General features: G+C 48.2%; 8 protein-coding genes across 13 annotated transcripts; 5 read left to right on the forward strand and 3 right to left on the reverse strand.

Moving 5' to 3' along the window:
• Window positions 1-132: 132 nt before the first annotated feature.
• Window positions 133-2239, reverse strand: FOXG_07858 (uncharacterized protein). Its single transcript, XM_018386518.1, has 3 exons — window positions 1603-2239; window positions 1290-1545; window positions 133-1237 (listed from the first exon to the last, which is right to left on the reverse strand). Exons 1-3 carry the CDS (start codon window positions 2003-2005, stop codon window positions 280-282), a joined length of 1617 nt encoding a protein of 538 aa, XP_018243695.1. The 5' UTR covers window positions 2006-2239; the 3' UTR covers window positions 133-279.
• Window positions 2240-2533: 294 nt separating this feature from the next.
• On the forward strand, window positions 2534-4018 carry FOXG_07859 (uncharacterized protein). Its single transcript, XM_018386519.1, has 2 exons — window positions 2534-3001; window positions 3049-4018. The coding sequence occupies exons 1-2, from the start codon at window positions 2734-2736 to the stop codon at window positions 3681-3683; spliced, it is 903 nt and encodes a 300-aa protein (XP_018243696.1). The 5' UTR covers window positions 2534-2733; the 3' UTR covers window positions 3684-4018.
• FOXG_07860 (uncharacterized protein) lies at window positions 3832-4787 on the reverse strand (the record flags this gene model as incomplete). Its single annotated transcript, XM_018386520.1, has 2 exons — window positions 3832-4199; window positions 4253-4787. 2 exons carry the CDS (start codon window positions 4785-4787, stop codon window positions 3832-3834), a joined length of 903 nt encoding a protein of 300 aa, XP_018243697.1.
• Window positions 4788-6025: 1238 nt separating this feature from the next.
• Window positions 6026-8349, forward strand: FOXG_07861 (uncharacterized protein). 6 transcript variants are annotated; one of them, XM_018386521.1, is made up of 4 exons: window positions 6026-6503; window positions 6556-7317; window positions 7367-7408; window positions 7459-8349. In XM_018386521.1, exons 1-4 carry the CDS (start codon window positions 6267-6269, stop codon window positions 7723-7725), a joined length of 1308 nt encoding a protein of 435 aa, XP_018243698.1. In that variant the 5' UTR covers window positions 6026-6266; the 3' UTR covers window positions 7726-8349. The 6 variants fall into 6 exon arrangements, with proteins under 6 accessions (XP_018243698.1, XP_018243700.1, XP_018243702.1 ...); XM_018386523.1 differs by having other exon boundaries at window positions 6026-7317; XM_018386525.1 differs by having other exon boundaries at window positions 6556-7408.
• A 409-nt stretch (window positions 8350-8758) lies between these two features.
• FOXG_07862 (uncharacterized protein) lies at window positions 8759-11026 on the forward strand. Its single transcript, XM_018386527.1, has one exon. It carries the CDS (start codon window positions 9245-9247, stop codon window positions 10769-10771), a length of 1527 nt encoding a protein of 508 aa, XP_018243704.1. The 5' UTR covers window positions 8759-9244; the 3' UTR covers window positions 10772-11026.
• A 220-nt stretch (window positions 11027-11246) lies between these two features.
• On the reverse strand, window positions 11247-13503 carry FOXG_07863 (uncharacterized protein; the record flags this gene model as incomplete). Its single annotated transcript, XM_018386528.1, has 3 exons — window positions 11247-12833; window positions 12882-12983; window positions 13039-13503. 3 exons carry the CDS (start codon window positions 13501-13503, stop codon window positions 11247-11249), a joined length of 2154 nt encoding a protein of 717 aa, XP_018243705.1.
• A 1303-nt stretch (window positions 13504-14806) lies between these two features.
• On the forward strand, window positions 14807-16466 carry FOXG_07864 (glutamine amidotransferase; the record flags this gene model as incomplete). Its single annotated transcript, XM_018386529.1, has 4 exons — window positions 14807-14821; window positions 14917-15012; window positions 15089-15833; window positions 15883-16466. 4 exons carry the CDS (start codon window positions 14807-14809, stop codon window positions 16464-16466), a joined length of 1440 nt encoding a protein of 479 aa, XP_018243706.1.
• Window positions 16467-17258: 792 nt separating this feature from the next.
• On the forward strand, window positions 17259-18162 carry FOXG_07865 (uncharacterized protein; the record flags this gene model as incomplete). The annotated part of the gene is made up of 2 exons (XM_018386530.1): window positions 17259-17835; window positions 17888-18162. 2 exons carry the CDS (start codon window positions 17259-17261, stop codon window positions 18160-18162), a joined length of 852 nt encoding a protein of 283 aa, XP_018243707.1.
• Between the last annotated feature and the right edge of the window lie 1381 nt (window positions 18163-19543).

The raw sequence follows: 19543 nt of genomic DNA on the forward strand, positions 1-19543 counted from the left end.
CGGCTGACTTTTTATCATTTGCTGGTCGACTTACAAAAGTCCCTTGCCATGGCCTTATTCGGAAGGTAACTGATAAGTGTATCGCAATTATTCCTAGGTACTTATGTCGGAAGAGTTTTGTTCCTTACAAACTCCAGCGATACGAAGTATTGTATAGTAGTAATAAAAAAGTATTCTATTTGGGTATCTTTCAGTGTAGATAGTAGATGAATATGTTTCTTAAATTTGGCATATCCAGTCAATGTTGAGATTGTTGCTTGTCGCTCCTCCAAACTCCAACTACTGAAGTCGCAATGGATCATCTGGCATATAATCATCTGTTTCGTAGCCATCGCTGTCTGCTGGATCTTCTCGTGATCGCTTCGTCGGTGGCTTAACGAAGAAGAGCGCAATCCAAGACAGAGAACAGAGGAACGAGACGTAAAACCAAGGCAATCCAATCCAGATTCCTTTTCGCTTCAGACCCTGGTCAAAGAACCAAGCCAGGACTGGTCCTCCGATAAACGACCCTACCACCTCAATCATACCTATCAAGGCATATAGTCGAGCAGTATACTCAGGTTGCACGTAGTGTGTAACTGTTGCGCGAGCCAGAGGACTATCGGCCGCGCCAAACGTCCCAATAAAAAGACCAAAAAGGAACATGACAGCATTATGACTGATGCCTTGCCAAAAGGCTGCAAAGGCGAGTATTCCGGTCGAGATTCGCGTCAAGAACAAATCCTTGCCAAATGCCGACATTCGAAATCGAGGGGACACCAGAATCTCCGATACCTTGGGCAAGCCGGCGAGGATGATGAGATTTAGAATTCCCAAAGGAGACAGAATCAAGCTCACTTCAGCCATCTTCCACTTGAAATGCTTGCTGATATATTGGCCCAGGGTTGTCGTGTAAGCCGTAAACCGTGCATTCGTCACGAAGAATGTCACCATGATCATGAGAACACTTGGGTCCTTGAGCATGCCAACTGAATGCTTGAGATCTTTGATAGCATGTGATACATGCCCCTTGAAGGTGGTTGGAGCGCTTTTGCCCGCCTGAGCTTTCTGGTGCTTGAGGTTGATAGTCAAGGTTTCAGGAAGCAGGCAGAGGATGCCCACGATGATAGGAACAGTGGCAAAGACAAGGTAGACGGGAACCCAAGGTCCGTACTTGTTCATTAGGATGCCTGCAATGATAGGCCCTGAAATACCTCCCAAAGTCGCACCAAACGTAAGCCATAAGAAATGCTTGGCTCTGGGAGTGATATTAGTATATGCCCGTGGAGAATGATCTTCTGTCCACTTACTTGTCTTCCTCCGAACTGACATCGGCTGCGATCGAATAGAGGGTAGAAAACATTACCGGAACGCCACCGCCGAATATCTGAAAGAAACCTCCCACGATCAAAAGATAGGGCTTTTCTCGAAGCTCGCCTTGAAACGCCTTCATGCTGAAGGGAGCAAAAAGAAAGCACACGGCAATGCCAGACCATGCCAACATCACAGTGGGTTTACGGCCAATCTTGTCGGACATCATTCCATAAGGAAAGGCTACGACAAGACCTGGGAAATATTAGACACTGAATATTGGGTAAGTTATCCGTCTGGGGTACTACTCACCAACAATAGAGGTGATGAGGCTGTTCCAGCCATACAAGTATCCAAGCTGAGATTGAACCTCATCAACCTTGCATTTCATCTCATCGATGATGTCCGTAGATGTATCCTGGTAGTGTATATGGCAAAACATATCCTCAATCAAACGCGCAGTCGGCAAAAGCAACAACATCCCGCTCAAAACAACAGCAAATTTGATGACAGCAATTAAAATGACAATTCTTTTCGGTGAATGAACGCCCCATCGCGAGAATCGATAACTTGGAATCGGTTCTGAATGAGAATGAAGGCTTTCGTTATCGCTTACTGCATCATCTTCTAGCGGTTCGAGATCAAGCAGAGGCACATCCAGATGAGACTCCAACTCCACATCTTCGCTAGAAACGGGATGATACTGAGGTACCATATTGATAGAAAAGATTAAGGAACAACTCAAAACGATGCCATCCGGCCTTGGAGAAGCCAAAGATGGCTGAAATTGGTTTTAAAAGAAAGAAATTTGAGAAGACGTCAGAATAATCAAGGGAGGCTGAGCTAACTTGAAATTTGACTAGGCTAGCTAGGCTATTTCAAGTATCAGATCCCCAGATTTAGCTTCTTGGCTGACAGCTTCAGAGATTTCAGGGGTTGGAAAGCCACCGACGACCCCTTGTTCTTGGTCGCTGAGCCTCTGTAGGGCTGTTTTTGTTGCGTGGCTTAGGCCTGGACCGTGCTGGTACGCGTATCATATCGGATTCTTCTTGTTACACAATTTGTTTCCGAGACGGAATTGGCTCCGTATTGTGCATTGATTTTAATGCTCTTCCTTATGCACCAAGTTGTTACACATAAGCACCAAGAATAGCCAGGGGCCCAACGAAGTTGTAAACGTCGCATCTAAAAGGGATATCGATGTTTTGTCGGGAGGTCTCACGAATTATGCCGCTTAAATAATGGTAGATGCCGTGATGGATAGAAACTCTATTTCGCAGGACCGTCAACTGCCGTAGCGGGGCCGTATATCAAACCCCGCATCCGTACCATCCGTCTCTCCGGATCCGGTCTCTCCCTCTTAAGAATCAACGACACTCAAAGTACAATAGACTATTACGGTCAACCTAGGCTCTTCAAACTCATAGATCAAACATCTCAGTCATGTCTTCTCCTCTTCGTATTGGCTACGTGCCAGAGCACTTCTCAACTCCCCAAACTCCCCTCTATTTTGCTCAGAAGCACTTCGGTCTCGATGCGGAGCTGATTCCCTTTCCTTCAGGCACCGGCCACATGGTCACTGCTATTCGAGCTGGTGAGATCGATGTAGCTGTTGGTCTGACTGAGGGTTGGATTGCGGGTCTAGGCAAGGAGGGTATTGAGGGTGATGGTGGATATCGTCTTGTTGGCACATATGTTGAGACACCTCTTTGTAAGTTTTCTTCGCCATGACGATGAAATAGTCACTAACACATAAAGGCTGGGCTATCTCTACTGGTGCAAAGCGCCCTGAGGTCACCTCCGTTGACTCCCTCAAGAGCGGCAAAATCGGTGTTTCACGCATTGGCTCAGGAAGTTACGTGATGGGCTTTGTCCTAGCCGATCAGCAAGGCTGGTTGACCCCTGGCGCTGCAGAGAAGCCCTTCTCCGATACAGTTGTTCTCAATAACTTTGAGAATCTTCGAAATGCCGTCAACAGCGGCGAGGCCGACTTCTTCATGTGGGAGCATTTCACCTCCAAGAAGTTCTACGACTCTGGTGAGATTCGTCGTGTTGGCGAGATCTACACTCCCTGGAGCAGCTGGAAGATCGTTGCTTCTACGAAGCTCACCCAGAATGGTCTGGATGCCCGTGTTAAGGACCTTTTCGGAAAGCTGGATCAGGGTATCAAGCACTTCAATGACAATCAGGAGGAAGCTGTCGCGTACATCTCAAGCAGCCTTGGATACACAGAACCTGATGCCCGAGAGTGGCTCAAGACTGTCCGATTCCCTACCAAGACTGAGGGTGTTCGGGCTGAGGTTGTTCAGAACACGGTTTCCATCTTGAGAAAGGCGGGAGTTTTGGCTGAAGGCAAGGGCATGGAGCCTCAGGCCATGGTGTTCTCGTCATAAGCTGGCCTTAATGACCGATCAATTAGCAAAAACTACGAACTAGCAACTCCAAATTTATGGCTATTCGTCAATCCGATCTTTTTCTCCCCGCCTTACCATTTCGCCCACGGCAATTCATCACCGAGTTCACCGACCAATTCTTATATCCCTAACGCTCCGACTCGGTACACATCCGTCGTAGGTGATCGTAAAGATGGGTTAACTGGTTGCAATTTCTTCCAACAAGAGTCCTTTCTTCCATATCCCTGATTACGTGAAGTAGATCGATGACGCGCTCTCTGTAAGTCTCAGCGCACAGCGGCCATAGATGCGATGAAATGAGTTCCCGATGAAATTCGTCAGACGAAAGCGATCTACAGTACGAACATGCTGCAACTTTATAGTCTTGATAGGTATTGAAGACCTTTTCGTTGGGAAGAATGCCTCCATCAAAATAGAGGACTTGGTGGGAAAGAAGACGTAGCCCCTTGAAGATTTTGTCGACATAAAACTCACGCTTGTTCAGCAAGTTCTTGTCTGTTGCACAATCAGTTCAACATTCAAGATACAAAAGTAAGTATATCACTTACCAATAAGTCTGAGGTCCTGTATCCTGACCCAATCCTTATCCTTGATGCAATCCCTTGCCTCTTCGGGCAACTCCCTCTTACCAGCTCTGCAGAAAAGGCATAAGTTGTCGAGGACCAATTGCATAACGTCGTGAAGTCTTAGCTTTTCGGCGACGAGAGCCAGAAGCAGCCAGTCTTTCACCCGGTACAAGTACTTAGCCTTTTTTGCCATGTCAAAGATACACCCTGAGATGGCGTCCTTGTGAAAAAAAGGAGAGAATTGTGCTCCTTGAGTTCCAACCATTTTTGGATCCATACCACTGCTGTAAGTGGCTTTCGGATGTCCCAACCAGGCATGAACTTCGAGTATGTAGAATAGAAGGCGAGGGCTGGAATTTTCATAGTCCACCACTTCTTTGCCATGGACAATTTCCAAGACTATTCGGAGAGCGTCCTTAGCCCTCTCATTCCTGAAGTCCATGCCATTGGTGTCGGCCATCCTTTTGCGTCCGCCCAGAAGTTCGAATTGGCGCCACGGAGGACATATTCTGTTCATGCGATCTTCGTTAACTGGAAAGCTCAGGATCTCGTCTCCTTTCAGCACACAGAGCGTCGAGGTTCGCTTGTCTCTTTTCGGTTGAGAGAGACGATGAGATACGCTGCGTGTGATATAAGGCCGGTCTCGGGTCGACGGTGAACTTTCTTTCTCCATTGGGACTCCTTTATTCTTTACCATTGTATTGGTGCTCTTGCGCTTTTTTGATTTCCTGCGGGACATGGATGCTTTAGGAGCAGGCGGCGACTGCTCTTTTAACTCGTGCGACCGTTTAAACGCAAATCAAGAAAGTTCAAGAATGGGTCAAAGAAATAGGCAGAAGGGATGCAGTAAACCGAATTACAGTCATATAGCAGGAGATGGGACTTTGATTGGATACTTTCGAAAGTAAATTGTCGGCGCAACTTGACAGTGTTGGAAATGACTAGGAGGCCAGTGAATCGATCTGGGCGTCCCGAGAAGACCAACCGGGAGCTTGGGTGTATTTGGGCAAGCACGACGGATACATGCAGTTGCATAGCAAACTTCGAGTCTGAAGTCTAGGAGGAAAGTGCCTGATTGGTCCTTCCGAAATGAAGAAGGGAGAAATTATATACATCCGTCAGTTTAGGCCAAGTTATCATTATTGGTGTTTGCTGTATCACCGCCCTGTCAACACCCTCGGGTAGGGATGATACTTGATTAAAGATCGACCAAGTCATTGAGTTTGAGATCACGGCATTATCTGTTTCAAATCTGCTCCTAGTCATTGGTCTTCGAACTTGGTCAATATGTCTACCTGCTGCAAATACTTTTGCTGGCATTCAAGTTACCCTAGATATTCCTTCACGAATACACCGCATTCATTACATAACGTTTACAGCCGTTACTAGCAAAGAGCTTGGTACTTTTGGTCTATTGAAGAAATGGGTAGGTCGTCAAGCCTTTCGCATTCATGCTCATCGCTGCTCAATTTTGTATACCAATGCTACCGTATTTGCGTTTATCAGTTCGATAATTTGAACGTGTCAAACACAGTCTATTAGAGACCAAGATCTCCGTGCATTCAGCTTAATGTCGTTATCCAAACTATTATATAAAATTAAAAAAAGATCTGACTTGAGAGTCTCACAAGTTTATGTGAATTTGGTATAAGTGACATCAGAATGGGTTTCACTGGTGGGAATAAACCACCCCCGATACCGGCTCAAAAATAGAACCCTTATCTTAAACTTGCGAATGATTACCCCAAAGTGTCACCAAGATCCCCGCTTCGATTAATTGCGTGCTCGAGACCCTGGAATTCAATAACCGTCCGACATCCGCGACCATATTAATATTATCTCTCTCCCACATTTCAAACACAACCATCGAAATACTCTCAAAGCCGCAGTGGTCGCTTGCGCTGACATCACCAACATCTTCGCTTATCGCGACTCGGGCCGAGACGCGCACAGTTGCGCGCATCCGGGGAAACTGCTTTCGCATCGAAGATAAGAGATGGCACCGGCTATGTCGACTTTATCAGATGAGGGATCGCTTTCGCGAGAGCGACAGCATGTACAAGATGAGAACGATGTGGCAGTACCTTCGAGCCCGCTACTAGAGTCGAGATCAAGATCACCAGCTGGGTTGAGGGCGAAACTGGGCTTGGGCGGTGTTGCGAGAAGAACCCTTGGCTTTGCGCTGTTATTGCTGACCGTGTTCCTATGGACATTATACAATTTCATAGCCAGTGTAGGAGCATCAAAACGGTAGCCTTCATGTTCAAGCTAACATATGTTTTTAGTACATGTTCTCTGATCAAACCTACAACAAGCCTTTCTTCATCGTTTACCTCAACACCTCGATATTCGCTATCTCCTTAATACCCAAGTTCTTCAAATACCTACGGAAGCATGGAATCAGTGGAATGCGACATGATGCGACGCAATTATGGTCCGATTACAAGCATGGCAGAATAAATACGAAGTCACTCTATCAATCCGAGGACGAACAGGCAACCGAGCGCTTGATATCGCAAGGATACGGAAGCACCGAAACCGCAGCCTCCGAAGAGAAGTTGACATTCAAGGAGACTGCCGTTTTGAGCTTCGAGTTCTGCATGCTGTGGTTCTCAGCGAACTACTTTGCATCAGCTTGTCTCGAATACACAAGTGTCGCGAGCGTTACGATCCTGACATCCACGAGTAGTGTCTGGACTCTTATCTTCTGCTCCCTATTCGGAATCGAGCGGTTCTCGACAGCCAAGATCTTAGGTGTAGGAGCTTCTCTAGCAGGAGTGATTCTTATCTCGACTGTGGATTTGTCCGGCAAAAGCGATGAGGATAGAGGGTCGTTCCCGCACAAGTCACCTACACAAATCGCGGTTGGAGATTCAATGGCGCTTCTGAGTGCTGTTATCTATGGTCTTTATGTGACGGTGATGAAGCGCAAGGTTCCAAATGAGGACAAGGTCGATATGCAGCTGTTCTTCGGGCTGGTTGGTGTTTTCAACGTGGTTCTCCTTTGGCCCATCTTCTTCATCTTGCATTGGACGGGCTTGGAACCGGTGAGTTTTGTCCCGATCCGTGGTGTGATTGTGAGCTAACCGTGGCCAGTTTGAACTACCACCTAGTAGCACACTTTGGGGCATCATTATTGTAAGTTACTGTGGTTCCGCCGAGGTATCAGAAAACTAACACACGATCAGTTCAATGCGGTGTCTTCCTTCATCAGCGATATTTCATGGGCCCTCGCTCTGCTCATGACGACACCCCTTGTGGTGACAGTTGGCTTATCTCTCACAATACCCCTGTCTTTGATTGGCGAGATCTTGCAATATCAGCAATATTCGAGTTTTACCTATTGGGTTGGTGCTGCAGTTGTTTTTGTTTCATTTATTGTGGTCAGCCGAGAAAGTCACGATGGGGAGGAGCCCAAGAAGGACGACGACTTGGAGAGATCGGTGGGAGTTTAAGTGTACGGGTCATGAAGATAACGAAATGCACGAGCTTACGGACTTTTGAGGCGTTTGGGTTGCTTTCAACAGCAAGTTACGGAACAGCAGGGACAAGTTATGCACAGGATGCAAGGCGTTTCAACCGCAAGATATGGCTACATGAACAGTTCAGTCATGGAAATAAGGAGTTAAGGACTTAATTTAGAATGTTAGATTTCCCGATGTAGAAAATTGCAGGAAATAAGTCTTGATCGTGCAGGGTCTTGAAGGTCCTGTGGTTCTGGACCCTGAACTTCTCACTTATACTCTCGATCTTGGGCCATGTACGATGATCTGTGAAGATCGAATCGAAAGTTTGGGCGGGACCATGCGCCTCGGGACCGGGGTTCGGATCGGGGAAGGGTTTGAGGCAGCCGGGTCTAAAGATGAGATGGCCAATTGTACAGAGTACTGCATTTTGGGGAGGATGTCACTTAGATATGGAAGCTGTGGGAAATCGTATCATGTCTGGTGATGGCTGATGTTTTCGTCTAATTCTTTACTTTTGCAATAATTGACAGTACTCGTAATAGTAGTATACGTGGACATATTTGCTTCTTTAAAGCTGAAAGACCCTGAAATATAATCAAAACTCATATCGACTAGATCTTTCGTAAATCTCATCTGCCTTGATTCTTGTGTCCTCTATGCTCAAACGATAGAATGCTTGTCCTGGCCCGGAGCAGCTCCGTTAAACATTCTTCCCTGTCCGACCCAGAGCTCCGGAGCGTTTTGGCGTTAGATCCCTGTTTCCAGCGGGTCCATTACCGATGACACGCCAAAATTCCGATCATGACTTCACGTTTCCAAGTGGGGGAGCTTCTTTTTTCAGTAGCACTCCGTGTCATGGGCCCTTGTCATGAGGGGGATCTACAGTGCCCTTGTTCCTGATGTGGCGTTGGCGGGAATGAGAGGACTGCGGCGTTTTGCATCATGCTTGATTTGATTTTCCATGCGTGAATCAATATTGATTCGTGGTGTGGCTTGATAAGCAGCTCACTGTGGATGATAGCTTAAGCTCTAGAGACAGCTTTTCAGAATCATAAGGAACGGTGAATAGGTACTACTTGAGTCGAATTTTAGAGGCTCTTAATCATTCCCTTATCATAAATCTTCCATGAGGAAGGCATGGCATCATACCTGCTCCTGCTCCGCTTGTAATATCGTTCATGTTGCCTCCTTCATCTCCATTTGCAGGGTCCTCTTCCATCTCGACCCAGGCCAGACCGAAATCGACTCTTCCTCCTCCTTCATAACCCTACATTCACTTTGCCTAGCCTGAATTGACCTATTTCCTGTTCGACCCTAGTCCTCATCATCTTGTCTTCCTCACTCTTTATCTGGAATATTTTCTGTCCCTACCTCAACCTTGACAACCAAGTACTACTATCTTCGTCGCACACCAATAACCTAAACCTCAACCTGCAATAAAAAACCAATCCTCTACTTGAAGTCCAGGCCTGAGGGTGGCCAAACAACCCAGTCAACTCCAACGGAGATGGCTTCGTTTCGAGCCGACGTCTCACAACATCCTCAGCCTCAACCTGCGTCCGACCCTCAACCCCAACCCCAACCTCAACATCGCCAACATGACCTCTCCTTAGCCGAGTCTGTCGCCATTGCTACAAGATCGGTGCACGCAAAGCTCAACAAACTTATTATCGCCCGGCTACCGCTTGCGTTGCCTCCTCTTGCTACCGATTCATCCGCTTATATCACTGGCTTACTCCACGTTACACCTATTTATGTCGCCTTTGAGACGCTGTGGCGCGACATACTCGAGTCGGGCTTGCCTGTAGATTTGCCCGGAGAGGCCGACGAGACCTGTGAGCTGGAAACTCCACCAAACTCAGCAGAAACTGCATTCCCAGCCTCCGATCTTCACGAGCTGTCAAGTTGCAGCAGGATGCAATCGATACTCCAACAAATGTATCTCCCGGGGTTAACGCGTTCAGATCGTCTAAAGGCTGACATTGCCAATTTGGCGGGGTGGTCCAACGATACTGTTGAAGAACAGTTACGGCTTGTCGAAGAAAATGGTCGATTGGGGGAATTTATACAGCACATCAAAAGAACTGTCCAACATAGGCCTCATGTGCTGATGGCATATTCCTATATCTTGTTCATGGCACTCTTTGCTGGTGGCCGTTTTATCAGAGCTACACTCGAATCAGCTGGAGACGATTTTTGGGACCGGTTACCTTCGCCAGTTCAGCCAAACCGTCTACCCTGTGAAGAGAGATCAAGGCCAACTAAGCGTGCAAGTGGCTTGTCCGACGAAGAGATCCCAATAGACGACTTTCACCGCCATGCGACTCACACGATGCCTCTCCGATTTTTCCACTTCCAGACTCCTGAGGACGGGGAAGATTTGAAACGAGAATTTAAGCGACGACTCGCTAGCATGGAGGGGCAGCTCACAGCACGCGAGAAGCAGGATATCGTTCAAGAGTCGATTTGCATTTTCGACAACATGACACTTTTGGTTCAGCAGCTCGACATGGTCTGTGATGCCCCAGCGCGCAAAGAAAGTGGCGGCAGTACGACCTCATCACTGCTTGACTTGGTCGATCAACTGCACCCGTTTCGCTCTCGTCTCAGAGATAGTGTTTCTATCGCAAGAGACAGAATTCAGCGATCTACAAAGCTTGCACCAAGCGGCACTAAATTAGTCTGGAAGATCTGGAACTACAGTGCAACCGCATCGACAGTGGAGCCAGAGAGTGGGATTAAGCTCCCGATCGGCCATCCTGGTCTCTCCAAGGATGATGCTGCAGCCATTGAACTCTGTCCAGCCTTTTCCAAGTCTATGAGATTCGACAAGACCTTGCCGCGACCAATGCGCCTGCCAGCCAAAACAAACACGACCGAGCACGAGTTGAAAGATTGTCTTCAAGTCGCCTCCAAGAAGTTTGATAGCATGAGCCTCTTCAACTGGTTGATAGTATTGACTGTTGGTGTTATCCTGCTGGGAGCATTATGCTCTGCTAGGCGTGGCCGCGGGGTAATGATTATTGAAGCATGAGAGGAAAAGTTGTTCCAGACAGCGATTGCAATTTGTTTGGCGTTTTATGGAGTTGAAGCATTCAGGATAACCCTCATTGGGGGGAAGCACGTCTATACCTGGAATTGGTTGCATTTTTATACCTAGAGCACACGCATACGATTGTACTCGATACCCGTTCACGGCCGTTCAGCGTTCTACAAAGAAACGATTACGACACTAGATTCAGAGATAGCCAGTTTACGTCATAAATACCTAAACGATATATCCTTGAACAAGATTATACTGTGATTCCAATTCGTGAATGCTACCTTTTTAAACTGTCATTCCTCGTGAATGCTATCTGTAAATGCCCTTTATGAACCCGCTTGTGTGCTCGAGTCTCTGTGGAGAGCTCTGCTAACTAACATACATGTTTGAAACGCCCATGTTGGCTGAAGGGTATCGTATAATATCAAAGAAACGCTATGCGCTACTGCAACATGCTATCAACTCGTTACTCATCATCTTCATCATCCCAGTCACTGCTCACATCGGCCCAGCCCGCCATGTATCGCTCACCACCAAAATCTCCGATTTGTCTGAAGTACCGAGCCCGAGCTTCATCCTCCTGCCACTGACGTACGATAGAATCGTCAGACGCGCTGACTAATTTGCCATCGTAACTCCAGCTGACGTTTGAAACTTCACGTTGATGGCCATGGACGAGAGCTGTGCCATTGCGGAAGATGGGGATTGTGGAGGAGGTGGGTTCAGTGCCTGCGGCAGATGAGAATGAGCGGGAGGGTGTAGGTGCAGATCCAGGTGGATCAAGGAGGTGAGCGCGCTGGGCACAAGCAGACCGAAGATATCGCTCGTCTGTGGGGAAGAGCACGACTGAAGACTCAGAGCTACCCACTGCAAGGAGGTCGGATGAGTGGGAGAGGCCCTTGGGTCGCATTCTGCACTTGACAAAAAATGTTCGTGCTGCGAAAGAGTCATGCTTGAAACCATAAAGAGGTCCTAGGCCTTGGGCTGCGATGGGTCTCCTCTTAGTGGCGAGGTCTTTGAGCTCAGGAGCGTGACCAAGCATGAGATGAGACATGGAGTAAGCGTATATGGTGTTATCTTTGCACACTGCGTACATACGGGCGGCATCACTGCTGAGAGACAGAGAGGTGATACCATATGAACGCCAGGCGTGGTTGGAGGGGACGGTGGTAGCTGAGAGAGGTGTGCTCTTGTCTTGGTGACGACGGTTGATGTACCGAAGATCCCAGAGCTTGACAACAGCTTCGGCCTCAGAAGCGGAGAGTAAAAGATGTTCACGACCAGCGGGAAGCCATTGGATTGCAGTAACGGAAGCAGGAGAGGTCTTACCATGGGCAGTACGCTCATGGGTGTTGTCAAGAGTGTTCACGGTCGAGGCCTGGAATGGTCTAATGGTCTCATCTCGAACAGTGACGGTTCGACGACCTGTCTCGCTGCTACTGATCGTTGAGAAACTTCTCACATGAGAATGAGGGCATCTCAAATCCCATAGACGAATTCGGCCAGCCTTGTCTGATGTTGTCAATACGTTGCCAATAGATTGGCCCTTCTGCCAAGCGATCTGTCGGGTCGAGTTATAATGACCATCTGCGAGTCTAGCGGCAATAGACTTGGTCGTAACATCCATAATCAGAGCTGCATCACCAGCTGTAGTCGCAAGACGCATATCATCTTGGGAAAAGTCCATATCCCAGATGGCATTGTCATGAACCGAGTGAACACCCAAGTCCTTTTCCTCGTTGGGATCATCGTTTGGAGAAGTGTCGAAGAACCTAACACAACCTTCTTCATCACCGACAGCCGTCACGGGGGCATTGTGAGTGCTTGTAAGGCAGAAGGGGATGGTACGGCTGCCACTAGGAGTTAGACATTCATAAGAATCGATGCAGCGGCTGTGAAACCTTGCTGTCTCGGCTCGAGGGTCGCATGCTGGTGTGTGAAGATATGTTTGACCAGTTGAATATCCAAGTCCATGCTCTCGGTTGAGTAATTGTGATGCAACGCCTCTATTGCCGAATTTTCGAATTGGCCTAGGTGCGTAGTTGGCTAGCTCCTAGTGATGATGTCAGTGACGCCAGGGGCTCTGGGGATAATGACATACGTTATCAGGTTGAGGTTCCTCGGTGATGCTGGGTGTATTAACGAGAAAAGGTGACTTTTTAAGTGTTCGAGCAACTCCACGGCTAGTCCTGAAGAAATTGCTCTGATGTGGTGTAAGTAGAGATCGCATAAGCAATTTCAGACCAAGCCAAACTTACCAGGGTAGCTTTTCTATAGCTATCAAGACTCTCCAGACTAATTTGGCTTTCTGACATTTGAATTTCATTATCATTGCCTGGAAGTGTGTTGCTTGAAGTAGTTATGGTACTGAATCGAAGTGGTGGCATATCATCCAAGTTCAATGTTGGCCTCTTGAAGACAGCCTCATCACCCGAAGCTTCGGCCTGAAGCTTTCTCTTCCGTGATTCATCCTGGAATCTATCACTTGGAGAAGAAGGTAAAATAGGATCACTATGAAGAAGCGATTGGGGCGAAATGGGCTGCTGGTTAGTATCGGACTCGTCCAAGCTCCCAAGAGCAGTTCTGAACTTTGGCAACGGCTGAGTCTGAAACTGTCTTGGTTGCCAGAAGCGATTAAAGCGACGAGGTGTTATCGAGGGTGTTCCTTTTGGTCGTGACGATGACGCAGGCGTTGGAAGGGTATCTGGGCCATCGGAGGACATGGCAGGCAACGATGCCCTGTTGAAGCCGCGAGAGGCTGGGAAGTCGGGTCTGACGATATATGGTGGCGAAGAGGTCACAGTTCACGAATTGATGAGACGAATATTTGCAGAGACGTAGATCAGAACATGTCGAAAATTGAATATGGTGGAAAGAAGAGGCTCCAATTGCAGATTTAGTTTGGTTGCCAGAGGAGCCAAAAGGCCGGGCTGGGATGGGGTTGAAGCGAGACGAGAGTGGACCATGCCAATGTCATAGGCCAAAGACGCGGTCGCGAAACCGCGGAGCGTGTAAATGGGCGATGTTCTCGCGTAAAATGGCTTTCCTAGTAGCGCCACAGTTGGGCAAGACGTCAGTGCAGCTAGCCGACGTCAGCTGTGGCTCAAAGCTCTCTAGCTGCAAGGGTCAACGATGCGGATGTGGCGACTCCCGCTTTTGGCGGTGGCTGCAGAACTGGATTTTCTTTTTTTCCCCTGAATATGATATCTTTTGAATGATCATTTTAACACAAGACATTTCATAAATCACGGCTTCGCAGGGGGTCGTTGACGTGATGAGAAGCAATCGAGTCATAACTAGATTTCAAGCGAAAACGGGCAATAAAGAATTGAGTTGTTGAGTCACGCTTTGAACGGGACTTGAAGGCAGTTCAAATGATGAGAGCCGTGATATTCTCCACTATCAGCGGGCCCATCCCCCGGAATTTTGAACTCGTATGCAAGGATAGAAGCAGTCTCGTGAATGATGCCATCAGTGATTACTGCAGGTACTTCATACTATAAAACATGTATTTTAGGTACATACATATGTGTGGTACCTAGCACAGCATATGACAACTCATCAGCACCAATAGCTTTCATGCACTATCGTAGCCATCTCACGTTGGTTCTATCAGTCAAATCCTCAAATCCTTTAATCCTTTAAAGTGCCCCTATTTTCACTCATCCCCATTGGCCGCTCTCCCCCTCCCTCTCAGCCTTGTCTTACCTCTAACCTGGGCTTGTCTCCCGCCAAAGCCGATGGCCCGTTCACCGATAGCCACTCCTGGCATCCACTGGAAGAAGCAACGCAACCCTTGAGAGTTCCAAGGCCAATGGTGTCATCCCTCACCATTATCACTCTCTCACAATCACTGTCCTCCCGTCTCCGTAATACGCAATCCCTTATTTTTCTCCAGGCATTTTTCTCCCTACACCTCTCTGTTATTATTCTTTCTCGCAACTGTCCTCCCTCTTGACCTATCTGTTTTGTTTTTTTTTCCCCCTCCGGGCCAGATTGATTTCTTTGCGCGCACAAGGCAAAATCATGTGCCGTTTTCTGGTGAGTCCCCTATAATCAAGATCCCTTATCTATACCTCCGAAGCCGGCTTCTTGGTCGCACGCAGAACACAGTACTGACACCGTAACTCTTTCAGGTCTACAAAGGGAGTGACGAGATTCTTCTATCAAAGCTGATTCTCGATCCGACTCATTCTATTCTCAAACAATCATTTGATTCTCGGTTGCGTCTCGTGGGTCAACCCCAATTTCTTTGACCGACAATCCAAGGAACGTCATATCATAACTGACACATATAACTATCTACAGGATACGAGACGAGGTCAGAACAACGCAGATGGCTTCGGCATAGGCTTCTACACCGATCCTAAGCTTGGCTCAGCGCCTTGCCTTTTCACATCGACCATTCCCGCCTGGAATTGCACCAATCTGCAGCGAATCGCTTCAAAGACCGCCTCCCGCCTAATCTTTGGCCATGTTCGTGCCACGACCGAAGGTTCCCTAAGCGAAGACAACTGTCACCCTTTCACACACGGTAGTCTGATGTGGATGCACAATGGCGGTCTGGGTGGATGGAAATACATCAAGCGTCGCCTTGGCGAGCGTCTCGCTGACAAGTGGTATTTGGGCGTCAAAGGCGGAACGGATAGCGAGTGGGCATTTGCCCTCTTCCTCGATACTCTTGAGCGACTTGGCCACGACCCAAGCGCTTGCCCCGAAACTGGCTTTGGTCCGACTATTCTTCGAGAGGCTATGAAGCGCACAATCGCGCAGATTAACGAGATGACCGATGCGATTCCCGAAAGTATACTGCAGAATGAGGATGTCGATACCAGAAGTTTGCTCAACTTTGCTGTCACCGATGGTCATAGCGTGATCTGCACTCGATACATTAGCAGTTCCAAGGATGAGGCGGCCAGCTTATACTATTCTTCCGGAACCCAATGGACAACACGAACACAATCTGCAAGTGACAAGCAATACCAGATGGAACGCAAGGATCGGGGCGCTGACATTGTACTTGTTGCAAGCGAACCCCTGACGTTTGAGAGAGGTATGCAAAATGCTCTGGGTATTGAAGGGGAGGGGCTGACTCGAAGCAGAGAATTGGGTCAACGTACCAACAAATTCCATCTTGACAATCCACAGACAGACCGTCATGGTCCATCCGATAATCGACAAGTACTACGAACGTGATCCGCACCACGTTCGCTCCAGTGCATTTGTCCAGGCTAAGGGACTTACATCAAATGAGAAGAACCGAAGTGACGTTGCTAGTCCTGCGGGAGTTGATCGGCAGCAACAGGAGCTTGATGGTTACCGCAAGATGATGACAGGCACTCTCAACTTTGGCCCACCTAGGAGCCTCAGTCCCGATATGTGCCGTCAGACCAGAAAGGTAGCTCCTGTGTGTGAGTCGATACCTGTGCCTCAACCACAAGCGCAGCCTCCACCTGCACAGACAACCCCGCCAAGTGAACAAGGCAACAAACCAGCCCCAGCGCAGGGAAACATCAAAGTTAAGAGACGATCTGTTCAGCTGCTGGATGGCAACCAAGGCCAAAGTTCAAACGATTACGATCAAATCTCGGATACAGAAGAGCCAACGAGGGCAGATGTGCATAATCCCAGGAAGCTTTCGCGGTATTTCCCTGAACTGACGCTCGCATCGCATGCGGGGTCTTAAAAGGAGGGGAGGGGAAGGCTGGGGAATAAGGCAAGGTAATCTGGGAAAATGGCATGATAGAAGGGGTCTAGGGGGTGCGAGACTTGGTTTGAGTTTATTTTATGACCGTGTGTGCTTGGGCATTGCACCGAATATCTCGGCGCTTGTGGCATGGTGTTGAGGTGTGAAATTCAGTGTACTCTAGATTGGCATTTCGGAATTGTTTTTTTTTTTTTTCTCTCTCTCTCTCTTTACTTTCATGGATACCCTCGTATCGAAATCACCATATCGAGTCATAAGAACAAAATGGGAATCAAAGTTTACTGTACGACAACGCCTCTATGTTTAAGGGACTCGGTTAACATGGTGACAGATGCGTTTAATTTCTAGGCACCAATGGCTTTTGCCGTCTCTCCGTCAAGCCAGAGTGCTCATTCGCTGTCACTCGCCCCTTTCACGGACAAATATGCGTGAGAGTTCAACAGCTTCCGCACAATATCATGAACAGCACACACAGGCAAGCCATACTGTTGAGGCACTGGCAAATAGGGAAAATTACGTGGTGGCGATGACTTCAGAGGCAGTGTGTTGCTCTATGGCTACTTCCAAACGAGACTTGCCCTCGACGATGACGACCGATTCAACTGTAACTACCTTACCTTAACTGCCAAAGGACGTTTTGCGTAGCTCAAGTCACGAAGGCGATACCTATCAACGCTTTTGAAACTCTACGGTGCTTCTTCAAATCTACTTAAACAACGTGAAGCTCTCATCATCATACCTTTTCCTCTTTCCCCTCCCTATACGACGCGTATGACTGAACAACGAGGGACACTGAGCGACGATATGCCTTGCGGTGTCGCTATCATTCGATACGAGCAATGCCTGCACAAGCTCCTCTTCAAGGTCGGATGCACTCAAGCTTGCAAAGGCCTCTGTCCCCCATCGCGTCAAAGAGTCCTCGTCGTCACTAGTTACCTCTGGCTCTGTGAGGACTGTCACAAACGTGAATTTAACACAGAACTCGTTGAGCGATACCACAAATGGACAAATCTCCAGCGCGGAGTCCCCCTGGACTACCCCCCCGAGCAACAGAGAATGTTGAGCATCGTATTGCAGAACCGAGAGTGCCTTGACAACGCGTTCCGCGAGAGTGTCCGCGCCATGAAGCTCGAGGAGATCCAGTGGGTGGCAGAGTGGACGTATGAGTATGGTCTTATGCTGTACGATGTAACGGTCGCGAGGAAATGGAATCGAAGCAAGGCTATGAGGAGGATAGACCAGTTGAGGAGCTTGCGTCTTTGGGATCTTGTCGTGATCAAAGATGGTCTACGATGTTCTAAGGAGCTCTTCGAGGACCAGCCAGAGGAAACTTACTGGACGATCAGTGGTGAGTAAAGCCTTCAGGGGTATTACAGAGGAGAGAAGCTGACTTGGCCCAGAACAGTTCGCCGAGCAACATTATGACCGAGCATGCGAGGTACAGCTCCCTGAGCCAAGTCGACCACAGCCCCCTTTGTTTTCTGAGATTGAGAATACACCTGAGACAAAGGAAAGCGTCGAGTCCCCGGACATGATGGACTGGGTCCACGATGGCGAGGATGATGATGACGAGGACCCCATAACTGAGCAACCTCCTACATCACAGCCACTCCTTGACGAACAACTCCATGACACTGCTGCAACAACGACTACCTACGTCTCGCTGAACCGGTAGTTGCACCCTAGGTACCAAGCAGGCGGGCCTCGAGGAGGAGACCCGATGCTCTGGTCGGCAGACGCGGTTATCAACTTTGATTAAGATGCCGTAACACAAACTCCCCAGCCGTTACGATACACCCACGGCCACAACACAACCCACGCTCTCGCCCGCATCATTCTGTATGTGCATGGTTTCAAGTAAGAGGCATAGGAAATCGAAACTATTCTCAGATTGATAGCGTACATGTGATTGCGGGCGTAACGTTGAATCTAACCCCATGACAACTCCACGTTAGTTGGTCGTACCCATCTGTTTTGCACTTCCACCCCTTCCCTGATAGTTCATTTCTCATTTCTAGATGTATTCTTTTAATGTCTTACACCCCATCCCACCCTATCCCGTCCTAATCACCACAAAGGAACCCAACCCAAATTGTGTTTGACCTACCTCGTCGGGAATAGCATCAATCTCAGAATGACAAACCTCATCAGCCTCAGGTTTAGTCTGCCCTGTATGCACACCACCCCCCATCTCCCCCAGCCTGGGCCATGTCTGTTTTCACTCCTGAAACCAGCATTAGCTATGCCTTTTTTTTCCTTTGATCGTTCGCCGTTCTCACCGAAGCCATCCCCCCCATCCTTGTACACTACCAGCAAGGCTCAGCAGGATTGTTACATGTCGTGGCGTTTTGCCCACCCCTACTAGCTCCAGGAGACAAGGCCGAATGGATGTGGAGAGAAGGGAGGATCCTTTTAGCTTTTTGGATTTTGCTTGTGATGTTACGTTGAGGAGGGAGATCGCTGACTAGGATATGTTTCTGCGTTTGACTGTCTCCGTTCTCGATCATAATAAAACCCTCTTACGACTACATATACCTGGATGTGGGAATAAGCATTGCAATAGCCTTGCAATCTCCATTTGAAGTTGCATTGACTGATTATCATACTGTTGCATGTCTCATTCCAAGTGACAGCGCAACGTGGTGCAAGGTGGTATCCCGGTGTAGAATACGTAACTATATCACCATGCATCTGTCGTTTACACAACAAGTACTACCGTACCGGTACTTGACAGAGTTCAAGCAACTTACAAGGGACCCATCCCAACTCCATTACCGTAAATCATCCCCAATGTCGATCATTGAACCCATTCCCATTCCCATCCCCACACTCACACTTTCAAACTCTGGCTTGAATCGGCCAAAAAAATATCTGATAGTGGGTTAGACATCGTCTTGTCTCAATCTTAACCAATCAACGATCTAACCGCGCCTTATCAATCCTCTTCCAGCTGTGCTCTTGTAAAAGCCCTTCACCTTCGGCCGGCTCCGCCAGGTACAGCGGAGTCAACCCGCGGTGGCGCCGCTGCAAGCCAGACTCTAACCTTTCGCTTTTAG

The sequence above is a fragment of the Fusarium oxysporum genome, chromosome 4 (genome assembly GCF_000149955.1).
Source record: "Fusarium oxysporum f. sp. lycopersici 4287 chromosome 4, whole genome shotgun sequence".
Lineage (NCBI taxonomy): Eukaryota > Fungi > Ascomycota > Sordariomycetes > Hypocreales > Nectriaceae > Fusarium > Fusarium oxysporum.

What these genes read in the sequence shown, in the direction of transcription:
- FOXG_07858 (XM_018386518.1), bottom strand. Translation starts at nt 2,005, where the DNA reads ATGGTACCTCAGTATCATCCCGTTTCTAGCGAAGATGTGGAGTTGGAG. An exon ending in CCTCATCACCTCTATTGTTG is followed by an intron (nt 1,546 to 1,602) that starts GTGAGTAGTACC and finishes AATATTTCCCAG; the next exon opens with GTCTTGTCGTAGCCTTTCCT. An exon ending in GTCAGTTCGGAGGAAGACAA is followed by an intron (nt 1,238 to 1,289) that starts GTAAGTGGACAG and finishes TATCACTCCCAG; the next exon opens with AGCCAAGCATTTCTTATGGC.
- FOXG_07859 (XM_018386519.1), top strand. Translation starts at nt 2,734, where the DNA reads ATGTCTTCTCCTCTTCGTATTGGCTACGTGCCAGAGCACTTCTCAACT. An exon ending in ATATGTTGAGACACCTCTTT is followed by an intron (nt 3,002 to 3,048) that starts GTAAGTTTTCTT and finishes TAACACATAAAG; the next exon opens with GCTGGGCTATCTCTACTGGT.
- FOXG_07861 (XM_018386521.1), top strand. Translation starts at nt 6,267, where the DNA reads ATGGCACCGGCTATGTCGACTTTATCAGATGAGGGATCGCTTTCGCGA. An exon ending in TATACAATTTCATAGCCAGT is followed by an intron (nt 6,504 to 6,555) that starts GTAGGAGCATCA and finishes ATATGTTTTTAG; the next exon opens with TACATGTTCTCTGATCAAAC. An exon ending in ATTGGACGGGCTTGGAACCG is followed by an intron (nt 7,318 to 7,366) that starts GTGAGTTTTGTC and finishes AACCGTGGCCAG; the next exon opens with TTTGAACTACCACCTAGTAG.
- FOXG_07862 (XM_018386527.1), top strand. Translation starts at nt 9,245, where the DNA reads ATGGCTTCGTTTCGAGCCGACGTCTCACAACATCCTCAGCCTCAACCT.